The following is a 25,367-nucleotide window of genomic DNA, read 5'->3' on the forward strand; positions in this document are numbered from 1 at the left end:
AGATTCACTTTGTTCAAATACATTTTACAAATACAATGTAAAGATTTGACTCATTTAATTTACTATGCAAAGACCACGCAACACCAAAACACTCATTTCTGATATTTCCATTTACCTCACAGAGAGTTTGGTAACTGCAAAAACGGGTCCCTTAGAAATAAGTCTTTGGCCAATTTTCCTTAAGCAAAAAAAAAGAAGAAGGTTAAACTAGAATTTTAAGAAAAAAATTCAGTCACAAAGACATGTTTTCTTAAAGTAATATAGATGACTTTGCTGTTAAAACACCTTCTTGAAATGATAATTTTTTTGACAGAAAATAAGATAATTTTCCATTTACGAGGTTTTTTTTAACCTTCTTAAGGGTCAGATTTTGTAGTTTAAAAATGTAAATCTTTGCAAAAATAAACTACTTTGCATGAATCATTGGGTTTATGTTGTGTTTAAACTTAGCCAGTAGTTTATTTGTCTGGGTTTCGATTCGTTTCTTGTAAGGTCCACATTTCAACTGGAAACAACTAAAGCGCTTCACTGTTTTTCTAAGCTATAAAACTGATTTCAATTTTTTTTAAATAATTTTAATCACGTCTGTTGAAAATTTGCTATAAAAAGAGGTGCCAAAAAATGATGGATTTGACTTCCTGCCTTGAAGATGCAGCAAACCCATCAAGTTCAAGTTGGGTGGAGAAAAAGGTAACAAGGCTAAGAGATTTCCAGGTTTGTTGCCGATTTACATATGAGAAAGACTTAGGAATGTCCATCCTTTTCTGAATGTACGCTTTTTCAGAACTTTAGGTCAAATGAAGTTTAAGTTACAGAACATTCTAAAAATTTTTTGTATTTGCATTTAAGCAAACTGCCTTATAATATTTCCCCGTCAGCTTTAGTTTGAAACACATCCATCATTCTAAACCATTATGTTTTCACCAGACTTAAACGCTTTTGCTGCTGTCAGTGACTGATGAGGTAGGCAGTTCCAAAAACAAACACCAACAATTAAAAAAAAACAATAAATAACAATAAGAATTTGATGTATGAAGAACTTGCGTGAGATTGTTTGCCATAACCATTTGCAAATATACACAAAATAGTTTTGAATGCTTGAACACCCGATAAAAAAAAAAACATGACATTGAGAGAAACATTCAGTTTTTAATATATCTTAATCTGAAACAGTTTTTCACAACATTCCAAATTGCCTTCCAAACAGTTTTTTGTAATGTTTTATTCTTTTTAGTACAGTCCCAGCTTCTTTTTTTGGAAGATATCTTTTTATTAAATTGCACAATGATTTAACAATAAATCCCAAACTGTACAAGAAAACTAAATTTAAAATTTTACTTTTTTTTTTACTGCAAAAATCACAAATTGAGATCAGGCAGTTTTATGTTTATAAAAAGATCAATGAAGATAAAATGTATAAACCAAAAGAAAAGTAAAGATGAGGTCAGCATCTGTTCTACGTCATTGTAGAACAGAGCTCACTGAGGGTTCAAATTAAAGGTGAAATTAAATCTAAGAGGAACAAAAAAAAATGTCATTGTGGGACAGCAAAATAATTTGCTTTTAAAATTTTAAACCATGTAACAGATATGTGTCAAGTTGTACACACATCTCTCAGTTTGCTTTAGGAGCCATGAGGAATTCTGTTTTTATTTTAAAAAGTATTTTCTTTGGGGGTCAGATGTTGTGACTCCTGATCTTTTTTTCTGCAACACACAGAGAACATGAATACTAACGTGTCGCCGCGTGCCCAAACATGCGTTTTTCCTCCCACGTTGAGGGGAAGTTCCTGGAAAAACATGCAGCTTTGTGCTTTCAAATGTCTGAAACGCCACCGGAGCCCTCAGCGTTCACGCCGTGTGACATGTTTGGACATGAGGTGTTGCAATCTGACACAGGACTTCATAAAAGTAGGACACGACAAAAGAACAACCCACTCCACATATGCTGAAAGAATATGATTTATATTTTAAAGAACTTACTAACAATAAATCAATAAAACAAACAAACAAACATGTGCAAAGAGAGTCTGGGTGGGGGTAAAAGCCAAAATGTTTTTACAGTGTAAACCTATAGGTTTGTCACTACAGGTGGAGTGCAGAGTAACACAAACAGTAACATTCAGATCCAAACACACCAAGCAGCAGCTCAGGTGGAAGGAATTCAGTGTTAAATACAGTAACTGATTTTCCGATTGTCTCTTTAAAGCTTTAAGGATTTGATAGATACACATCTCCACAGGGAAAAGGAGCTACCGTTTTCCCACCATGAAAGATGAGCCAGCATGCATACATAGTCGAAAAACAAAACAGTGAAATGGACTGGATTGATTGGGTTAGTCTTCTTCTAAGCTGCTGGTCCTAAATGAAATCAGGACGCGGAAGAGTTTGAAAATGAAAATGAACTCCTTCCAGTATGAGCACCGCCATCCAACACCCAACATCATTTATCTAATGCCAAAAATCAACAAACACTTTTTCATGGTCATCGCTTTTTAGGTCATGAAAATCTTGTGCATTTTGGATTTTTCTTTGGAGATGATTTTTTTTTTTTCCTGCTGTGTAACAGTAAGGATCGCCATGCTCCAGAATACTGTGGCGTGGACTCTTTGTTCTCAAGCGTGAGGACATTCTTTGGGCTGTTTTAACCTTGTAGAACAGAACACAAGACGGCAGCCTGAAGGTGCAGCTTCTTCTTTTTTTTTTTGTTAACCAACACGTTCCTTTACATTCGCTTGAGTGGGAGAAGACGGGGCTGTCCCCTTTGAGCTCAGCCCTACTCTTTTCTCCTTTTCTACGCCTTCAGTTCTCAGCTCAAAAGCTCGTCTCTCTCTTTTATTTAAAATATCTGGAGGGAAAGCCGGCGTCCTCCTCCTCCTGTGCCTTTCACACGTGGCTCAACGTCACCATTTCAACGGCTACCGCGATGGAGTTAAGAACCCTGTGGGAGAGCGGGATGCTCTGGGTCTGCTGTCCTGACATCCAGACCTTTCTGTGTGTCAGAGGGGGGCAGGAGTGTGAGTCCATCAAGGCTGCTGGGGTGTATTCCCAGGCTGGTGAGAAGGTTCTGGAGCTGTGTGGCGGTCGTCTCCAGCTGCAGCTTCTCCTCCTCCAGAGCAGAAACCTGCTCCTTCAGCCGGCTCTCTGACTGAGCCAAAACCTCCACTTGGCCCTCCAGGTTGCAGACTCGAGCGTGGCACACCTGTGCGGCACAAGCAGAGAAGTGATAATGCATACTTCATCAGCCATTAACCCTTACTTAATGCACACCCAGCGGCCAATCAGAATCGAGAATTCCCCCGGACCATGGTATACATTTTGCTAATACGGCAAAAAGTCACATTTGTCACTGAAATAATTACTAAACTCAACCAGTGAAAATCAAACATTGTTATTAAATTGTTGTTCAACGGAATCATTAACTAAAAAAATGTGTGTACCTGCAGCTCCTCTAGCAGGTCGAGGTTCTGCTGGCGCAGACTCTGATTGGTCCTCTCCAGCTGTGCAGCTCGCTGTTGCTGGTTGAGGGTTGTGGGCGTGTCCAGCAGCTCGTCCTGTAGTACGTGATACTCCACCTCATACGCCTGCAGCTGCTTGGAAACGTCCATCTCACAGACCTAGCAGCAATCATTACAAGTTATATGCAGGTTTTTAAACTTTGATTGGTTGACAGAGAAAGGTTGTTTTCATTTCAGTGTTGTTGAAACTTAAACTTTCTTTTGCTTTGAGAACATATTTGAAGAAAGAGATTCCAAAGAAAATCATGTTTTTAGTGTTATTAACTTGTTCTATTAAAATTAGGTTTAAAATGTAATTTCAAAATATCTCTTTATTATAAGTGTTGGGAATCAGAAAAAAGACGAAAAAGAGCTCATTTGTGATGCAGAAAACACGATGGGCGGGCCATTGATCCATGCGCGTCTTTATTTCCACCGTCTGAGCTGGGATCAGATTTAAAACTCTGCAGCTGGGTAGCTCTGACATTGCTCGCTTTCGTGTTGCACCGGTAATGTTAGGTTGGTGGTGTAAGGGGCTGTAAGCTAGTGGGAACGCGTGTAAACCAGGGGTGCTCATTACATCGATGGAAATGACGGTAGATCCCAGACCATCAAAGATAAATAAACAATAAAATAAATATGTATATTTTTTTTTAAATACGTTAGCGAATCAACATCCTCAGCATGTGATCCGTCACCTGATAGACATGCAGAACGGCCAATCAAACATCCTCTAAAACATACGTCACTGTGTTTAACTACACTGAGCGCACTTTTTGTTTTCTTTCAGTGGGATTCTGTCAGCCCCGCTGTGCGCCAGGTCCCCGGCGGAGGACCACTCTGGCCCGCAGGAGCGTTTATTGACTCAATTCAATTACCGGTAGTCTGTTTTTAGCCCAGAAAAGGCCTGTAGCTGGTAATGCCCTTGGTTGTTGTGAGAACCTCTGGACAGAGTTTCTGTAGACTATAGAGTGGAGGGTGTGAGCACTAAATAAAAAAGAAGATAAAACACAGACTGAATTTAAAGGTCCTAAAATAATAAAACATCTAATGATCAACAAAGCCCGTTCATGTCCATTGAAATAGAATCGTCATTGACACAAACGTTAGTCACAACTTGCCCAAACGTGTCCAGATTGGCGGGAATAATGACGAAAACTAAGAGTGACCCGTTTCTGAAGGACCGCCCCCTTGTTCTCACCTGGTTGATGGTCTTCTCCATCTGCACCAGGCCCAGGTTGGGCAGTGTGGTCTTGATGAAGTCCACTATGGACTCCAGACTGTCGTGTTGCAGGATCAGAGGCTTGTGGCTTCCCAGCAGACTCAAGGCCACCTTGAATATGACCTCTGGGCCCTGGAGGAACAACATGTCTGACAGAGAGCAATGGCGTTAGAGGCCGCTGAATCCACCCCAGAAGCAGGACAAAGCCCTGACGTGACAGCGCTTTCCTATTAAAATGAAAAATAAAGAAAAACCAGGTGATGACAGTAAAGATTATAGTATTTACTGGCTTCTTAAAGGCGTTCTTTAAGAAACGTACTGTGAGGATCACAATTTGACGTCACGAAAAACAATCAAACAAAAAGCTTAAGCAAACATATATATTCCGTTGGATTGAATGTGGAGGAAAGAGTAGGTGTGCGCTTTGGTGCGGGCACAGCGAGTGTTGAATCTATGAGGGTGTGGTAGGGGTTGGGCAGGATTGCATGAGATCATACACAAGATTAAGGAATGGGAGCAGAGGTGTGGAGTGCAGTATTCAATATCAAACAAGTCACTCCAAAGATAATGCCCTCATGCTCAACTACTCACACAGTCCTGCAGATCGTTCGGCTCTGCTGAGCACAAGGAGCCAGCAAGTCTGATTTAGTAACCGAGCATCAAGTGAGAAATTAACCGTGAACACAATAGGACAGGAATGGAGAAGACAGCAGATACCAGCTGTGAGGTGATGAAATGCTCACTTTAACAGGAAAACACCACATCTGACCTATAACATGGACTTCTTGCTGCCCTCCTTTAGTGAAACTAATAAACCTTTAATCGTTTCACAAGGACTGGCAAAATTGTTTTGGCTTTGCCTTCAAAAAGCTATAAAAAAAAGTGAAATATTAAGTCATGAAAATGGCAAATATAAGGAAATGTGTTCTGTTGAAATAAATGGTTCTTTGAAAGCAAAGCAGCAGTCAGTCTCCTTTTTTAAGCTTTCGATTTCAGACAGGAATGAGCTGTTTTTGCCTTGCCAGAAGCAGCTAATGGTTGTAGGTGTGGTGTTACAAAACTTTATCTCTGCAAAGTGCTTGTGTACAAGAGGGTTAGGGAAGAACAAGCTAAAGCTGCCAAAAATGATCATGTTTGACCCTAAATCGGAACCTTTTTACATTACTTTTTGCAAATATGCAACATATTAAAAAGTGAAAGGTTAAACAAAGAAAATTAATTGTTCCAAATCCTCCAAACTGTATGATTCTAGGTACAGTTGATAACGTTGAGCTAAAATTGCGGGGTTCTAAAAGGCAAAAAGCAGGACTTGTAATTGCAAAAGTTTCACCTCACTACTTTTTTCCTGTCAAATAAACCTTTAAGCCAGGATTATCATTCTATCCTAATTGACAGTGGTAACTGCTCCACAGATAATGACCAACTTCTTACCAGTTTCTTCGATTTTTGAAAGATCCAGCAGCAACCTGGAGCAAGACTGCCAGCAAGTTTCCATGAAACGATTTTAAATTAACTTTTTTCCCCTTGGTATGTCAATCCAATGTTTCTTTGCCTAAAGCAAGTGTACTTAAGGCTAAAGGTTTCGTTCTTCCTTTGTCAAATTAAAGAATAACAAAAAAAACCATTAAACAGAAATAGTCCCACCCCCAAAAATCTTTCTTTAAAAGACCCACTCCTATGATAATTACATTTCTAAGTATTTCTTTAGTCAATTAATTTTAAATCTGGAGTAGTTCAAAAAAAAAAAAAAAAAAAACGGTTTGAAAAAAAACTATTTGTCACCACAAGCTCCTGGTCAGCAGCCCCGCCCACAACTCAGAGGTGCAGAAACTATGTTGCAGAAAACGACAGGTTTTTATTATTTTGCCTCAAACTGGTATAACCATAAATAAAGGACCACTGGGAACGCTATTAAAATAGATTTGAAGATGATTGAAGTGGGACTTTAAATCTATATGGGTAAACTTCCCTCGTGTTAATGTATAAGTAATAGCTTTTTATTGGTAGATCACCTTGAAGAAGAATGTAGAAAGGAACTCTGATAACTTCAAACTGTAACAATTTGAGTTTTTTTTTTGTTTGGTAAAATCTCATATTTGAAGTGAAAGAAAAGTTTTCAGACATTTTCACCAATTCACCTAATTGTTAAAATGTTTTTTAACCTTTATTTATTATTTATTGGTCTGTCTTTCAGGGGCTGTTTGGTCACACTGTAGCCATCCTTGATTTACTCAACCCTCCACTGTTTTCTGCCCTGGAGCGGTCATCGTTTGCTCTCCTGCATCACTTCAGTTTAAAGATCTCTCCAGGGTAAATAAACCTAACTACAGCCTGGCTTCCTTCATCGCATCAGTGAGTTTACTTTGCTGAGTCACAGCCTGGCGTGTTCACTAAGAGCAGAAATATAAAATTCTCGGGCCTTACCAAAGACACGAGCCACAAAGCCAAGGGGGAAGTGAGACGCAAATAAAGTAAGGAACCAAGGAGTGGCGTACAAGCTGGGTCCGATCTCCTGCTGCTCAAAGTGGCCGTGCAAATCCCTGTGGTAGTCGTGAAGCAGCCGCGACAGCTGGTACATCTGAATCTACCAGGACAAATAAAACAGAGTTGTGAATTGTAGATACTTGCAGAGTCATTGGTATGAGGACAAAAGTGGCCCCGAAAATGTGACATGCAGCACCTTTTATTTCTTTATGTTTTTGGAACAAAGTGGAGGGATTGGACACTGTTCAACAGTAGCAGTGAATGGGTAAGGTTTTTCAACCGACAAACTGGAAAAGTGACATGCATGCCAAAACAGGATTGTTATCTAGTGGCAGTGAAGTTGAAGATGAAAGACGTTAATTGGTTTTGGAGGTGTTTCTTTGTCATATCTTGTTGCAACAGAAAATCGTTCTGGTTCATCCATAAAGTCACTTTGTAAACACAAACATCCACGCTGGTGAAAAAATGGAAGAGGGGGGATAACATGTTGTTGTTAAACTCTAATTTGTGCATATTTTCTCTTTAAACAGGACAATTTTCAATCATTTAAAGTAGGTATGTCCCAGTCCGATCCAGGCCTGATCACATAGTTTTAACCTCGACAGAAATTGGATGCTGCATCCCAATCAGGGATCAGGTATTTATTTTATTTTCCTTATTGTGATCAGCACTATATATTTCAAACTTATTATTAAAGATAAATACTCAACTAGACGTCTACATATCATGAATGGATCACAACAATTTATTGCTGTAAAGCACAGCAGAAGCCAGCACTAGTCTGAGGATATGCACAAAAAGCTTTTAGTAAAGTTGGTGAGATATTCAAAGATTCTGACTTCTGGGCTAAATAACTTTTAATAAAAGTTCAAAACTGGTAGCAAGAGTCTCTATTGGTTTGTCTTAATGCAAACAATGACCTCCAAAGGCATTTCAACTGAAAAAAGATCAAGTTTTTCTTTTTAATGGGAGTAAAATTGAACAGATGGCAGTGAGACGGCTGCCAAGGGACCGTCTACAAAGTGCAAGTTCAGAGAAAAATAATCCACAAAAAAAGATCAATGTCTGAGAAACAGCCAAAACAAATAAATGATTACATTGACATTAGTTAGTCATGAATGTTCAAAATCGTATTCATGCTGCAACAACTATTTTAAAAGAAAGTCAGTTTTTAATTTGTAAGAATTTTTAATTGAGATATAAATCACAAGATCAATAATGTTTAATAGCTCTGATGATACTAAAACTACAGTCTGATTGTCACCTATTTTTACAAGTTAATAGTTAATTATTTTTCCTAGTTGATGGCTGCAATTCTTTTTGCTAGTTGATTGTTCAAGGTACTTCACAAAAGGGCACTGTTTAAGTGTAAAAAGATAGAATCAGGTAAATAAAATAAAAATATGGGACAACCTGGATCTGTTTTCTTTGCATTTTGTTCATTTTTAATGTCTTACAAATGCATTAGATAAAATCTCTGTCGGCAGATTCACAAAATCAAATGACTCAGAGTTGGATCGGGACCAAAAACAAATCTGATCCGGACATCCTCGATTTAAAGCTTAATCTGAGTTACTTGGAAATCCTTTGGCTAACATCTCAGTCGAATGGATTTATAATCAGTTGTGACCTCAGTGGAACCCAGGAAATGGAGAAAAGTTGCTTAAACAACAACAAAAAGCTAACCAAAACATTTCAATTATTACAATCAAAAAAGAACAGCTGAAAGACACAAAAACACAAATGAAACTAAGTCACTTTAATTCGACAGCTATGTTGACCTTTTTTATTCTTGGAAAAAACGGAGTGATCTAAGTGACAAGTTAATTTGGGATCAGCGTTTGAAGGGTGATTCAGCAGAGTGGAACAATGCACAAAAGACAAAGGTGTTCTGAGCGCGTCTGTCTTTTTTTACCTGTAGGATTATCATGTCAGGCCTGTATTGTTTACGAAGTCCTACGTCATACATCAGAAATTTGAGCATGTTAAAGGCATCCTCCTCCCCCATGTGTAGAAGCAGAACTCCAGCTATAAAGGACAGGCCCTGACAGTAGCCCACCTTCAAAAAGACAAAAAAAACAAAAACAGGTACATGACAGTTAAAGCTTTCAGACATGTATTTCCTTTTACTGAGTCAGGAGTGAAACATGAGCATTTGGAAATGAGTGAAACCAAAGAAAAATGGTACCTCAGGGTCAAGCAATGAGTAGGCTTTAAGGATGTTGTACAGCGACAGCTGTCCTGCACCCAGCTGAGCTTGGAAATATGGATGACTGGGAAAAGTGCGACCTGGAGCAAAGAGAAACAGCAGTCACGAATCTGTTGCAAACCAAACCTTTAAACAATCCCATTTAATTGGGTTGCAAAAACAAAGTTGGTGTTTGACGTTGAAGATCACACCGGTAGATATCTGCAACTCAGCACTGCTTAGGTGGATTAACTCGCTGTAATCTGACAGGAGTCTATGTACAGCGATACACAGAAGAGAGCAAAGCCTCTGGGTGTGTACAAACATTTACAGGAATCGATTGATGCTAGACCTGACACCTTGCGGTTGACGTCTTAAAAAAAAAAAAACCCCCAGGGGATAAACATGGACCCAATATTCCACCGCCTCGCCCTAAACGTACAGACATAAATGTCCCTTTGTGTAAGGAATGGTTTGTTCCTGGCACCGCAGCCTAACAGTAGTGTAGAAGATATGGATGTTAATAAAAACCAGACAAGATAATAGAGGTGAAGTAACGCTCTTAGCGTGAGCAGACAGGTAATTAGCAGCTTTATGTGCTCTGGGCTGCCTGATTTACACTGTGTGAGAAAGACAAGGAGACCCATGTGAATTTGCATGGGTGGAATTTGCTGTGGGAGCTTCATGCTTGTGAGAATAATGAAAAGTCGCCCACCCCCGCCTGAGGGAAAACATGTTTGCAAAGCGTTAATCTACAGTGTGGTGTGGGAGTGCTCCACTTCAGCCACTCTTAACTGATGCTTTGTTTTTGTCACCACATGTCTCCCCACTGTCGCTCTGAGCAGCACCATAAACGCACTACACCTTCATTGCACACACATCACACATCCCAGTCCTATACATGTGCTGCAGAGTAAGAGAACAATTGTGGGTGTTGGATGGGTGGAGGTAGTATATTTATGTGGGTTTTTGGGTGTTAGGTGTTATAAGGTTTTTAGGCAAATGTGAAATTTCAATGAAGCTCATTTATCCGCCAAAAACATTTTATTTTAAGGTTTGGGAGACGTCATTGAGTTGGAGCAAAGGCAATGAACTAAATTAATTTTTGAAATCTACATTTTTGAAAATATGTTCTCTGCATAACAAAAGGATTTCTACAAAGATCCATAACACAAAGACAACTGATGTCTCCATTTCATTTTCCAGGTTTTTCTCTAAAGACAGAAGGCTTTCATAGACTTAATGCAACAACAATCAACAAAGTATACCACGAAAAATGTAAATACAGGTTTAAAAAAAAGTGTGTGTTTCCTTATTGTACCCAGGTCGATGAGGATTGCGTGTTGCTGTGACGTGAGCTGCTTCAGCAGCTCCTTGTATGGAGTGGGATTGGAAGGGGGCCGGGCAGGGACCGTCTGTCTGAGCAGGTACTGCTCAGAGAGGAACTTCCAGATTTCACCTCGATGCTGCCGAGGAACACCTGCAAGGGAACAAATGTGCAGCAAAGGAAAAAGGTCCAAAGTGTTCTAGAAGAATATAAATCCTGAAATCTGCTTGTCCCAAAGCTCTGCATGCTAGAGGCGAGGAAGAACAGCTGACGTTAACCCAACATTAAGTTTTAAATGCTACCAAATAGGGAGGAGTTTGTTTCATTGAGCGATCATTTCACACTCCATTATGGTTGATTTGAATTCAGATTTATGGCCATGTTTTAGAACAGTACCTAACTTTTGCTTGATTGCAGTGTTTTTTTCTATAATGACTCTTCTGACTGATGTTTTTATTAAAGTGCCTGCTTCTTATGCTTGCGTACATCAATGGAGTTCGACTGTTCACAGGAGCTTTTTTTTTTAATTCAGATGTTTTTAACTCAAAGCTCATAGATAATAGCCTCGACTGTTAACTATCAGCTAACTACGGAAAGTGCAAAGATAACACAGCCTTCCACAGCCATGTGCTTTAAAAATATTTAGAAAGAAGTATCTAAAATATAGTCAACAGTTGCAAATACTTCTTTTTAAAAAAAGAAGAACAATAGTTATCTAGTGCTAGTGTTATCTAGTGGTTTGTAGAGTCAGGTACCTTGTGCAACAGCAGCGTGTATAGTCTCTGTGTCAAACTTGACTTTTGCTCTTCCAGGAGTTCCCAGCATTTTCTCCCACACCAAAGTGACGTCCTTCAGACACGGCGTGATTTCTTCGTAGTCCAGCTTGAGGCGTTTGTTTAGCAGGTTATTCTCAGAGGCTGCAGGATAGAAAAAAAAGAAGAAGTTTCCATCAAGTGACTGTGTGATTTATGGAGTACAGACCTGCCAGAAAAACCACTTTACCAATTAGTTACATTGTTTTGCATTTTTAGACCAGATTCCACTCAAATGATGGGCACTACAGTAGAAAGAGCATTATTCTTGAAATGTGATCATTTTCTTTTGCTACTGTTCAAAGAGAAGCAACTGTAAGTAATGCAATAAGAAGCCATTTACTGGATTTGGTTGTAAAGCTGCAGCTTCTCTTTGAACTGTATTTAAAAATGGCTTAATTATTGTATGATGATAAGTTATCAGCTGATTAAATAGTGTTGCAAAAGACATCATTTTGATTAGTTGTACGCATGCTGTGTTTACCCTTCTTCCACTATGATAACTTGCAGACATAAAAAAAAACCCTAATAAAAATTATGCAAGTTTCAAAACAATATAGTATGATGCAACAATTGTATTTCATAACCGCCAATAAAATGTGAGGCCAGTAGGAAAAAGAAAAACAGAACAAATCACACCTTTTTCTCCCTAGATTCGGCTACTTGCCATTGCAGTTTTGTTTGACGCTTACATTTTTTCACATTACACCTATACTTTTCTCACTTTCACACAAAACAACAAAAAAAAGGATTTGATCATTTCAAAAATAGGCTCTGCGGAAGCAGAGAGAAACTGTTAAATCGTGTCTATTAGGATCCAGAAAAGTTTAAATCAGAATGTTTTTGTCTCAAAACCCTGTCAGGCAAACGGCAGCCAAAAATTTTTGCCATAAAAGTGATTGACTTTTTATATAACAACTTTTGTTCATTTTCAGCGCTTTGTTTTTAGGTCTTTGTGCAAATCAGAATTAACATTAAAACCTTTCTGTTTATTATAGATTCTGTAAAGACTCATTCATCCATAGGAGGAAAAAGTTATCAAAATAAAGGAAAAGAAAAGAAAAATGTATTGTGGACTTAATTATTTAGGATGAAGACTTTTGTCTAAAAGGCTTTCTCAATTCTCAACGGGGGGTGGGGGGATGGGGGAGAAGAGATCATCCAGGATGGAGTTAAAAAAAGGAAAGAAAAAAAAAGAAAAAAAAATATTTTTAGGTTGAAGACATCCCCACAACTAAGAGGCTTTCTTAATTCCCAACTTAAAAAATGAGAAAGAATCTTCAATAATTCATTAAAAGGAGAAACATCTATTTTTTTAAAAATCTGTTATTTGTTTTTTAATTTTTCTGTAATCTTTATAGTACTTGTTTTTTTGAGTGAGACATCAGCAACAGTACCATGACTAATAAAAAAACAAAAAACCTATATGTCTTTTTTTTTACCTGATCCCATTAAGCTGCAGTGGACATGTGGTGATGTTTCCCAGGAAGAAGACAACAATTACATGTTTTCGTGTCATTGCTATGTGGGGTCAATACATCTAATTATGGGCTTGCAAAGTTTTAACCTTGCACCTGGACCCTCAGGAAAAAAAAAAAAAAAACAGCCAACAGAACAGAAAAATGCACAAACCGAGAATCATCTTTCAGCGCGTTGACACCAATGATCAAAGAAGGTGAAGGCACACCCAGCACCCCTTTTCTGTTCCTTTATTTCTGACAACACCCTTCCTTTGTTTCTCCTGTTCTCTAAACCCACAACCCATCTTTTCTTTTCTTTCTATTTTCTGCTGAACCTTTTTCTGCTTTGGTCGATCCCACGTGTGTGCCGTCCATCCGCTGCAATCTCAACCGCCCTCCCAAGAGGATTCCCCACCCTTTCAGCTAATGCGTGTTGTTCTTCCAGAGACTGGCTGCAACCTGACGGTGCTCACAAGAATGATATCCCTTTGGAGAAGAAGGAGGGCGCCTCACGCCCAAACGGGCAGATCTTCCCAGAGAAAGGGTGGGAAAAGAAATATTTAGGAAGGATTAAGCCAATTCATCTTTCTCAGCAAAATATGACATGGATAATAAAAAACTCAGAACTGCAGCTTCCTAAATCTCCTGCTTAGAACTCTCAGTTTTCTCTGACCGTTTCAGTGTGCTCTCTCTTTTGCTTCTTCTTCACTCGCTGCTGCAGGAACTATCCCACAAGTTCATCTCTCAACAGATGTTCAGTATTTTCTATGACTGGTCATAGAAGATTGTGGTACTAACTGAGCCTGGTTCGGCTGGAGATTCCTTCCTAAATCTCCCATTTGGAGGACGATTTTCCTCTCCGCTGTTGCCCATTGCTTGAGTACAGAGAGTCTACAGAAAACCGTGGTTCTATTGGTCATTAGTTTAACAATCACGATAATTTGGCTTTACTGAAATGATCTGGATTGAATCATGCTTCAACATCTCATGACGTAGACAGCCATAGGTAGAGACAGAAAAGTTTAAAGACTAAGGCAGTAATGGAGTCGACAGCTGACACGAATAGATGCTGTTGAAGCTGCGACTGCACGGTTCGTTTTCATCATCCACCTGCTGCAAGGAGAACTAAGCGGATGGGCATTAGCCCATTGAAAGCTCTCCACCATCCGGCCTCTTTTGCATCCCAATTTCCACTCCTCTCCCGTCGCTGCACAGGATGCCTCAGATAACACAGAACAGGAACGGATACTCCACCCTGGAGCTGACAAAGACACACGTACAAAGATAGAGGCGCACACACGCACACACACACTTTCATAACTGACCCACAAAGCCCCAATCAGAAGAGGGACGCAACTGACAGCGCACCATAAGATCTGTGCTGTGAGACCAAAGGCGCGCTGAGGATGAAACCACAGGTGTGTTGACTGACCGCGTTCTTTTTCCCCCGTCTCGTCAGCCTGACACAGACGTCCATCACAAATGCGGAATCCTCTTCTGTATTTTTGGTCTTTGACAATAAATTGGGTGTGGATAATCTAAGAGCTTTTATGCAAAACTGGTTATCCGGGGCCTTACGCAGAGAATGCGGTAAATGGGCACGAGCCAACTGGGCCACAAAAGAGGTGTTGCACTTGACACACCCCAAGGCATGCTTTCCAGCTAACTTAGGTGTGCGACAAGCATCACCAAATCTGTTAATTTATGGTTTTCTTTTTTCTTTTTTGGTCCCCAAAAAGGAGACATGATTCATGTCCGTTCATCACCTAACGTCTGTAAGCAAATGTCTCTAAACCCAAACAGACGTGAGCTCCATTAAAAATCCTGGCAAAACTTTGGTAATCTTTTACTTCTCAGTTTCTGATGAAAACAAAACAAATCTATTTAAAATATGTAAAAAGTTAAGGCATTTTTTGTCTTTACCATTGCTCAACATATTGTCTCTTTAAATCTGATCTGTGCAGAGACTCCCAACTCATTTTCTTTATTTCACACCCACAGAGAACAACCAATTATGATTCACAAGTGTGTTTACAATTGACTTTACCAAAACTCCACTTTGGAACACTTCTAAGTAGCTTAATACACAATAAAACCATGCACAACAATACCTATGTTAATCCTGATTGTAAAGTGAGATTACATTGCTATTCTGGAGAAGCTCTTGTTCATATCTCCAAACAAATACCAGTTTTGGTTTTTGGACACAAGAATAAATCCCCTCTACACAAACTCTGGTTAAACCTCCAATCATCCAGCTCACCTTGCAGCTTCTGGTTCTCCTTCTCCATCCTCAGCAGCAGGATCTGCTGCAGGATGGCCTTCCTCCACAGCTCCCTCAGCTCCTCTTTGCTCTTTTTAGCTGCCTCCTCTGGCACTGCATTCATGATAGAGTCCCCACTTCCTCCACACATCTGTCCCACACTCAGCCGACTTCCCTCCAGGCAGGGATCCACCAGCTCTGAAACACACATCCGATTATGACATTAGATCAAATCAGGTTGTGCAAATGAACATGTTTACTGCGGGCGGCAAGTAAAACAAATGACCTGCATTACTGTTAGTCAAAGGTTCATCTATCACGGTCGTTTTCTATGCTCATTTGGTGGACCAACACAACCCAACTAAAGAGATCAACTATGATGCTTATAATTTCACTATAAAATGCAGTTTTTATATATTTATATGTTTATTTTTATATATGCAGCACCTTCAAGGCCAAATTTCCCTTTAAAGACCCAAAGGAAAATCTGATGGAAACTGGGCTTTAGGTGTTTTTAACATGTTTCGGTGGCATTTTTCTGATGATGGACGACACATTTAAAATAATTAAGCTCAAAGTATTTCTTTAATTAAATCATTGTGATTCAGGAGCAGAGAAAAAAAAAGCTTGTATTTGTGAAGTAGTAAATAGACTGGGTGAGCCACAAACTTGCTGCTACGCTCCATTCTGATGCATCCACTTACAGAAGATTAGATCCATGTATGTTTTTGTTTTCCTCGTCCGAGCTGGTATCTGCCTCAAAACTGTACGGCTGGCTATTTTTGTTGAACCGAGGGTGTGAGGGGCTGTAAGCTAGAGGGAGAGTGTGTAAACAGAGAGCTCTCAGCACTGAAGATGGGAAGGGGGGCAGGGTTGCTCTGTCTAATGAACTACTGCCACTGTGCAGAAACTATGTCCTAGAAAACCTTTTTATTTTATTATCATTTTGGCTAAAAATTGCATTATCGTAAGTATAAGCTCAAAAGATGATCAGAGTGGGTCTTTAACAGATGATTTGTTAAGCAAACTGAAATACCTATGAATCATTTGTGTTCAGTAACCCTCCTTAATGCACATCTGGGCTTTTTTATAAGCAGGAATTTCAAAACTTCCGGTTTTGTAATAAAAAACTAAAATGGGGAACCCTCTAAGGTCTCCAAGGTTTAAGTTTGGGAACGTTTTTCTTCCATTATTTTATCAGGAATGACTTTTACTAAATTATAAAAATTAATTTGAGAGGAATCCAGTTTAGGACAAATGATCCGACTTTTATTCGCTTGCTGTTAATACAGTTGACATTTGTATAAAAGAAAAAACTAAACATAGATTTAATTATCATCGCTGGGCGTAGCACACATTGAAAAAAAACCTTGCGTTTGTGCGACTCCACCTCAAATGCAGGGTGGATCCCAAACCTCTAAATACTCTGTTTAAAGGAAGGACATACCAACTAACCAGATAGCACTTGCTTCTCTTTCACTTCGTAGGAAGACCAAGATGATTTGATCACCTAAACACACAGAGACATACCCAACATTGCCTGACGTATGCACACTTGATCCTTATCTTTCCAACGAATCTTCTGATGAAACTTGTCCAACATGCCTTGCCTTTCCACAACTAAAACAACAAAATTCTGCCATGCGCTGCAAGCACGCAAGCACAATGTCATCAAGGATCTTTGTGTGAAACATTTAGTTAGAATTTACACAACATGTTTGATTAAATGGAAAGTGCTCCAAGTTCTTTTGTTACTGATCGAACTGACAAAATAGCGTAACACATGTACAGCACAGAGCAGCAGGGGCCAACTCGGTTAGAATCTGGCACAAAACTCAACAAAAAGTGGGTCAACAAGGCTGCTGCTCTCCTCTGGCGCTGTCTATGAGTGGACTGTAAACATGACCTTGAGACACCGCCGGCGTGTGCCAACACACACACTTTTCAGACACACCCATGACCTCATGCATGTCAGCACACACAAAAACACACCCAAATGAAGCCGTACTTAGCGCTGCATTACACTAACACAAAGCCCAGAGCACTGAACTCCTCGGCGAAGCATTTTTTTCTTGGAGTTGCTAAATACACTTTAGTTGCAGACTTCATTTCTGCTGAAGACAGATGTCTTCTCTGCCATTAAAAGCCTCATTTGAAAAAAAGGAGGTTAATGCGCAAAAACAGGCATTCAGCCTCTCTAACCCCATGACGGCTGTCTAAAGGGAATTTTTGAAGTATTTATTCACAAGACGTTCTGAGGGTGCACACAGGTGGTAACAACAACACGTTTGCAGACATACTGGCCCGTTAAAAGCCAAAAAGTAAAAGATTTGGAAAATCTCCGAATGTCAAAATTTCAACCAAATTCCCCAAAATATACATCTTCTAAATTCTTGATTTCATCATCAGTAAAAATAAAAACGTGATTTGAAGATCAAGAAAACAAAACGAAGCAGCTGAGACTGCTGAATGGCGTGGCCGATAACGTGACAGGTCTAACGTTAAGCCTCAGAATCCATTGTTCTTTAACATGCAACTACTGCGATAAAGATTACCTAAGAAAAAGTTAACCTTAGCAATATGTGAGTAAATCCGATTTTTTTTTAAAGGGTCGAAGCTCTTTCTGCTAGACGTGTGTGTAATGGAACTAAAAATAAAAACAAAAATTGAAAACATTCAAACTACCTTTCTATGTTTGACAAATCTCCTTCTATTGTTAATCTGGTAAAAACAACAAAGGCTTTGCCACGAGTTAAGGGGTTGGACTTGGATACTTGTTGCGGCATAGAGAGCATTTTTTTTAGAGCCAAAAAGTTTTAGAAATATTTTTGACACGTGTCTGTTTATGCTGTGATATTAGCTGCCAATTCAGATCACTCCCCCCCCCCCCCCCCCCCCCCCCCGTCTACTAAGGTTCTGCCTTGAAAGAAAAATTCAGTTCTAAAGTAAAAGTATTTGAATGTTTTCTGTAAACTTGCCTTTTTCACATCCTTTCTAAGTTTGTAATTAAAGAATATTAGTTTTGGAAAGTGGTATTTATTACTGTATAAATGTAAAGTTTGCTTAATATCATCATCCCCTGTGCATGAACATGAATATTATCTAATGTCACTGGTCTTTATGAAACCTTTGAAAGGAGGGACTTAAAGAAAAGACGCCGTGTACTCTTAGTTTGACATGAACAAACTGGAACTACGTCACACCTTTTTCTGAAAAGGCATTACAGTCTGACCAGACCAATTCTGTAAACTTTCAACACACACTCTGCTGCAAACACAAAGGGACATATAATTATGAAAGACAGAATAAAAGGGAATGCAAGCACAAGCATGTTTCCAGCATCGTTCTGCAAAGTTTACGTCAACGCAGAATACTGTTGGGGATGGGGGGGGGTGGTCTTAAAGAAAATGCTAAAGGTCAGAGCAACATTTTTTCCGATTGAAAAGGTCTATCTTCTTAAATGGTGTTTACTTATGTTGCGCTTTTCTACCCTAAGTGAGGCCCAACGCGCTTTACAGTCACAGTCCTTTCAAAAATGCAGACATTCCCACACTGATGGCAGCTCCACTGTCTAACACTGGCGCCAACCTGTAACCACCAGGAGAAACATGAGGTTCAGTGTCTTGCCCAAAGACTCTTTGACACATGGGCTGACAGGACGGGAACAGAACTTGCGTTCTTCCACCATAGCCGTCCTCTTGTACTAAAACACTCGTCGTCGTATGGGCTGTAAATTGCCAGGCCACCTCATTGATTTGTGTTCACACGAGGAACTCATCTTAAATTGAGATCAAACCTCAACTCTGTGTTTGGGGGTGAAGATCAAAACCTTGTGATCTACTTTGTCTACTTAACTACCTTTCTGCTTGAGGAGTAAAGATATGTCAAATGAAAGAGTGACACTGAGTGGAAACGTTTTGAAACTGCACCGCTGTGCTCTTGTGCAAGCCTTAAAAGACACCTGCCATTCAGCAGTTTCACTTACAGCTTTTCCTGGCTTGTTGTGTTCAATAATAATCTTAATTTGCATTAATAACTGCATTTTTTGCAAAAATAAATGTTTTATTAATATCAAGCTCAGAAATCACCCAAAATGTTTTTTCTGATTTAATGTATTTTTGGTTGGAGGTGTTATAAAAGAGGATGCAGGCAGAAGATTTGAATGACAAGACAGTTGGGGATGATAGACGGACCGTCAACATGAAAACACAAACTTAGAGACAGGCTGCATGTTTGATTGATCGAAAAAATGTTTGTCCGACTCAGAAAACACAACTCAACGTCAGAAAAACACCAACTCTTCCAACACCACGTGAATGCAAAATAACCCTCTGCATCTTAGCAAAGGTCAGTGTATCTGTAGCGCCTCATTTATGGGGAGACACCAGAATTATGGGGAAAACAAAAAATTAATAAAGATTGTCTATATAATTTATTCTAGTTTTGCGGGCCAGATTAAATAGTTTAATAGGCAGCATATGGGCACCGGGCTGTAGTTTGCCCACCCCCGGGTTCCACCTGCCACGTGGTGCGGCGCACCGCCACTGCAACAAAATAACACGCTAAACCGGCACCGACCCGGGTTACGAAGTAGTGAGGTCATTTGGACGTAGCCTTAAATTTGTGTTTTAAATTTGTCCATAATGACAACAAATTGTGCTTCTCCTACTCTGACATGAACATCTGCAAGAGACAAAAAACAGAAAATGCTGCATATTTTGATTTCAGGAATGGAAAAAGTGAAGCATAAGTGTGTCTTATTACCAGCAGTTTAGCTAAACATCAGCGATTTAGAGGTGAAATATTTTGTTTTCTTACCACTGCTGTCTGTGCCTTTCTGAGGTGTAGAAACCCGAAGGAAGATCTGTTGCCTCCATGAGTGCCGGTGGCTGCGGAGAGGGCTTTGGCCGACCACGGACGCTGCCCTCGGTGCAGAGAGAGCTGCTACATCACTGAAAGCATCAACACCAGCACATGTCGTTTCATATGCAGCAAAAGCATACGGCGGTCACAACGCTGAAGTCGACAAACGTGTGAAGAAAAAAAAATACATTTAAAGAAAACTAATAAAATAGAAGAATATTAAAAACAAAAGAAGATACAGCTGCATATTTATTTGGCTTGTGAATGTTTGTACCTTTTCTTTGGTTCAGGACAATCATTTTCTTGAACGGGAGCCAGAAATTGAAATTTCAGAAAGTTAGGAACAGAAGAGGAGGAGTGCAGACGAGCACGGAGACCACCCAGAGGGCTGAGGTGAAGGCAACAGAGAGGATGGAGGGTGTGCATGACAAAAGAAATGTGGACTCAATTCACACAGAGAAGTAATACAAACAAGGAATAATTTAAAGCATTAATATCAATAAAAATATGACGGTTTCTGAATCAGACCACAGCTAAATGTTGTTGTAAACATTCTGTATGATCTTTCTGAGTCAGCTCTTTAATGTTTCTCTGCTCAGTAGCAAGACACAAAGGCAGGGAAAAGCAAGATGGAGGAATAAATTATTAACATGAGCACTATTTAGGCAGTGATAACACTTGCTGAGAGCTGAGCTGCAAACCAGACGCTCACCTTCTTTTATTGAACCGTGCTCCAGCAGAAGGTGAGGACTGATGATGAAGGACAGGAGAGTGGGATGAAGGGCAGGAAGGAAGAGGAGGAAGGGTAGAGTTGGTTGGGACATTTCTGAGAATCGGTGCAAACGCAGAGAGCATGAGAGGGAAACGAGCACTGGACAATGTTTGAAAACAGAAAAAAAATGGTCAGAAACACAAAAAGAAAAGTGGAACTTGGGGAAAAGAAATTATAGTGAAAAAAACGAATATAGTTCATGTTCAGAATTCTATAGATATTTGTCTGAAGACAGACTTTAACCCAAAAACAGAGTAGCTATGAAAATGTAATTAAAAAATAACTAGGAGAATAAACTTTGCATTCTCTTTCCTTTGAGCTGCCATCAGATCCAAAGTATGATTATTTTGTTAGAATAGAGGTGTTGATGGCAAACTTAAAGGAGGAAACAAAACCACAAAATGCTGATGGGGAAAGAAGGTGGAGCTGCTACCCTGAGGGAGTGCTGCCTGCATGCTACAAAATTAAATTCTTCAGATCCTCTACATTCATAAAATACACATAATAAGGAAGAAATAAAAAAAACTGAAACGGGTGTGGAAACCTCATTCATCATAAATCCATGCTGTCAAACATGCAGCTTAAGAATTGCTCTTAGTTTGACATGAACAAACCGCAATAATAGAGGAAGGACTTTAGTGCAGAGTAAAAATACCACACACGTGTCCTAAGTTTTTGCTTCAAAGACCCACTCTGATCATCTTTTAAGTTATTTTAAAAAGCGTTCCTAGTATGTAATTTTTGGTCAAAATCAAAAACGATCTGCTTCATTTTCTAGGACATAGTTTCTGCAGAGCTGCAGTAGTTCATTGGAAATTTCCCTCTGAGTTGTGGATGTCACGCAACGCCGCCCCCCTTTCCCCTCCCCGTTGCTGAGAGCTCAGAGAAGAGAGATTGTGGCTTGCCCAGCATATTTTTTACGAAAGAAATAAGATTTTTTTCCAATGCCATTTTTTTTGTCTGCTCCTGATTTACAACAATTTTTAGAAAAATATGCATATTTGAGTTTGATTTTCTTGATAGATGTCCTCGATCATCAAAGAAATGCCACAAAAACATGTAATAAAAACAGAAAAACATGTTTTTTGTATCCGAGTGGGTCTTTATGCAGACTGGTTAAACACAGTATTATAGTCTCCTCCGTAAAAATATAACCTGGTTAATCTGGTTCTCTTTAAACAGGTCTTTTGATGAAACCATCACAAAGACTACACAACAATAAAATCCAATGCCAGGTGTGTTGGCACCATGTCTTTTTATGGTTCCTGCAGGCTTTTTAGATGATAGGAAAGGTAGAAACCCGCATGCAGGACAGAAAACTTTGGTGAACCAGTTCAGAAAGTAGACAGTTATGAAAAACAAACTCTTTAATCTTCCAGTTTGTGATAAAACTCGAGTTCCTAGGCTTTCTTCTTTAACTAGAGAAAATGATGGTGTTATAATAGTAACTAGTAGAATTTACCCCTAGGTCTTTTCGCAGTGGAAAACAAGTTCATGGCCTTAAATGAAAAGCAGGGTGTTCTCGATGTGGATCAAGGACTGTTCCAACAGGCCTCTGCACAACAAATGTCCTCACCCAATCCATGAGCATGCGTGCCTTCACAGAAACTAGTTGATGCGAAACAGCGAGAAGCAAACTCCATCTTCACGGATCAGGGAAAAAGAGGATCACTGGAGAGATCACTTTTTTTTTGGAGTTAAAACCAAAATAAAGTTAATTTAGAATAAGAATCTAGTTTTGCGGTCTCTTCTAGGTGCAGGTCCAAACATATTTGTCAAAACAAATGTCAACTAACAAACGTTTCTGTTACCTAACGGCTGCTTCAAGGACTTATGTTCACTGCAGCAACAGGCTGGAGCGCTGACACAAGAGACAAACTGTACTACAGTCAAGGTAATATGCAAATGTGTCATTCCTTTCATGACACAATGAGGCCTTGGGGAAACACATTTAAATCTGTTGAAATAGCCCCCTCACATGGATGCAAACTGAACTGCATCTTTTTTTTCCTGATCAAAGCAGATTCTTTTTCTGAAATACCCAAGAAAAGAACTGTTGAAGTTTGAGTATTTCTTTCTTTCTGACCTGAGCCCATAAAGTTTGAGTGAGACTGACAAATGAAGTCTTGGTAGTAGGTATGGCACATACAATTCAGCTTTTTTGCAGCTCATTTTGTCTCTAGCCTTTTCTACAGGGGTGCTTAACAAAAGGAAGATTGAGTAGACAGGAATGATAGTACTACTTTCTACTGAAAGTACTTTCTCACAGGAAGCTGGACATAAAGAATTAGCAGACTTCTGGTCCACAATATAAAAAAAGCAAATCCCAACACTTATTTTGCCTCAGTTACAACTTCACAGGGTGGTGCAGACAAACTGAATGTGCAAAAAAAATGTCACAACTCGGTGGCAATGCAGTTCGGATTGGCAATAAAAAATGGATGAATAAATCCTAATGTAGACAGTTTAAACTTGACTATTGATAAAGGATGTAAAACAGTAGTTTGTAAGAGTTGATCTTTACTCGGGTATATTTACCAGTTACTTTTTTTTCTAGTTAATTTTTAAACCAGAACACACAAGCATAAAAAATATGCAAGCATATGAACTAAATACATAAAAACATGCTTACAAAAACATTAAGAAACGCTTATATGCATGCGCACAAACACACACGACTTACTTGCTCTGGTGAGGCGAGTCGGTGCTGACAGAGTAGTGTCGCACGAGCTTGGGTTTGGTGGTTGCACCCGGGTCCTGTCCTGTGTGTATTACTTTCTGCAGCGGGAAGTCCTCGTGGACTGAGGAAGGGGAGGGGGAATGGCTGAAGGTGCTGGCCCGCCGACGGAAGCCCTGTTGTTCAGCATTACAGGGGGAAGAGGAGCGAGGTAACGGGGTAGGTGAGCCGTCGAGTCGTTTCAGGTCACCTGTTGAGTTGTGGGAACTAAAGAAAAAGGGGAGAATTACAAAAATAAAATAATATTATTATTATTATTAGGCTGCACGGTGGCGCAGTGCAGCCTCACAGCAAGAAGGCCCCCGGTTCAAATCCCGGCTGGGGGACCTGAAACAGAACATCAATGGGGGGTCTTTCTGTGTGGAGTTTGCATGTTCTCCCCCTGCATGCGTGGGTTCTCTCCAGCATCCTCCCACCGTCCAAAAACATGCTTCATAGGTCAATTGGAAACTCTAAATTGTCCGTAAGTGTGAATGTGAGAGTGAATGTGTGTGTGATTGAAGCCCTGCGACAGACTGGCGAACTGTCCAGGGTGTCCCCTGCCTTCGCCCACAAGTGGCTGGGATAGGCTCCAGCAGCCCCGTGACCCAGAAAGGGACAAAACGGTAGAAAATGAATGAATGAATGAAATGAAAATGATATCAATTTGATGTTAAATCACCAGTTATTCAGCAGTGAAAACCATCAAGTACTTTATTCTCTGATAAAAAAGCTTAATGGTATCAAAATATTCAGAACTTTTACACAAAAAACACATGTACGTATTAGATAAATCCAGACTTGATGCATTGATGCATTTATACAGAAAGAGAGAAAAAAGGAAAATTCAAGATTTAAGAAACGTGGGAGAACAATGTAAACTGGTATGTTTTTTATGCTGGTATTTAAAGTAATGAACTGCATTTACCTGAGGGGGCTGGTGGGTCTTAAGGCAGGGGGCGTACATAAGGGGTCATCGAGGCACGGCTGGTCCTGGCTGCTGCTTACAGTACAAATGGAGGAGCTGCTCTCACTTTCCTCACTGTTGTCCATCTGAGATTTGGCCTTGCTGCTTCCCTGCCAAAGACACACGCCAAGGTTATGGACACGCCCATCATGCAGTGTGGACCAATTAGGGTGTTTCATAACCAACACACAACCTCAGGGCAAGTTGAGTTACAGTAATTAAGGTGAAAAAAATGAAAAACAAACTATTTCTTTAACAGGAATATAAACTTATATGGTGGTAAAACAATGGAAGGAATCCAGCAGCATGAAAAATGTCATACATTTGAGGAAGTATATTTAAGCCTCAACATTTAAATCTGTTCTTTGAACTTCAACAATGAAACATCACCAAAAATAAACAAGTTTGATCTCTTTTTAAGGGCCCTTAAAGTATAATAGTAGTACTGAGCAGCTGGACATGAAACCAGTTATTTGTTTAGATGAGGGCAAGTGCCTCCTTTTAGGAATATCATGATACAACTACAGCAAAACATGCAAAAAAGACAAATAGTGATTTGAACTCACAATAATATAACATTTAAATACATGGATTGCATTTAAACAGCAAATGCTATATATTATAAAATGCTAATTCTTTTTAGTTTCTGTATATTTTGTCTATTTTGTTCTCAATATCATTTTTTAACACGTATGGCAGTAAAACTAATCTTTTAAAAAAGGTTATGCAAAACCTTTTTTATTCGAAAACAAGACCTTCTAGCCTTTAATCTTTTATTAGGATGTTCTGAGTTAGTT

At 39.5% G+C, this 25,367-nt stretch overlaps 1 protein-coding gene across 15 annotated transcripts in view; it reads right to left on the minus strand.

Moving 5' to 3' along the window:
- Window positions 1–1,945: 1,945 nt before the first annotated feature.
- The window catches only part of LOC144991184 (TBC1 domain family member 1-like), a 45,892-nt gene continuing 22,470 nt past the window's right edge, over window positions 1,946–25,367 (minus strand). For 7 of the 15 annotated variants that reach the window (XM_078945107.1, XM_078945095.1, XM_078945099.1 and 4 more), the window contains 14 exons: window positions 24,532–24,680; window positions 23,571–23,831; window positions 20,828–20,941; window positions 20,390–20,503; window positions 20,071–20,204; window positions 15,253–15,450; window positions 11,473–11,634; window positions 10,712–10,870; window positions 9,391–9,491; window positions 9,118–9,261; window positions 7,143–7,302; window positions 4,698–4,867; window positions 3,440–3,616; window positions 1,946–3,201 (listed from right to left, as the gene is read on the minus strand). In XM_078945107.1, coding sequence (XP_078801233.1) covers window positions 2,932–3,201; window positions 3,440–3,616; window positions 4,698–4,867; window positions 7,143–7,302; window positions 9,118–9,261; window positions 9,391–9,491; window positions 10,712–10,870; window positions 11,473–11,634; window positions 15,253–15,450; window positions 20,071–20,204; window positions 20,390–20,503; window positions 20,828–20,941; window positions 23,571–23,831; window positions 24,532–24,680 — 2,313 coding nt within the window. In that variant the 3' untranslated portion in view covers window positions 1,946–2,931. The remainder of the gene's footprint in view (window positions 3,202–3,439; window positions 3,617–4,697; window positions 4,868–7,142; window positions 7,303–9,117; window positions 9,262–9,390; window positions 9,492–10,711; window positions 10,871–11,472; window positions 11,635–15,252; window positions 15,451–20,070; window positions 20,205–20,389; window positions 20,504–20,827; window positions 20,942–23,570; window positions 23,832–24,531; window positions 24,681–25,367) is intronic. The other 8 variants (XM_078945122.1, XM_078945121.1, XM_078945125.1 and 5 more) reach the window with 2 other exon arrangements.

The sequence above is a fragment of the Oryzias latipes genome, chromosome 1 (genome assembly GCF_053564925.1).
Source record: "Oryzias latipes strain Hd-rR chromosome 1, Olatipes_Hd-rR_3.1".
Lineage (NCBI taxonomy): Eukaryota > Metazoa > Chordata > Actinopteri > Beloniformes > Adrianichthyidae > Oryzias > Oryzias latipes.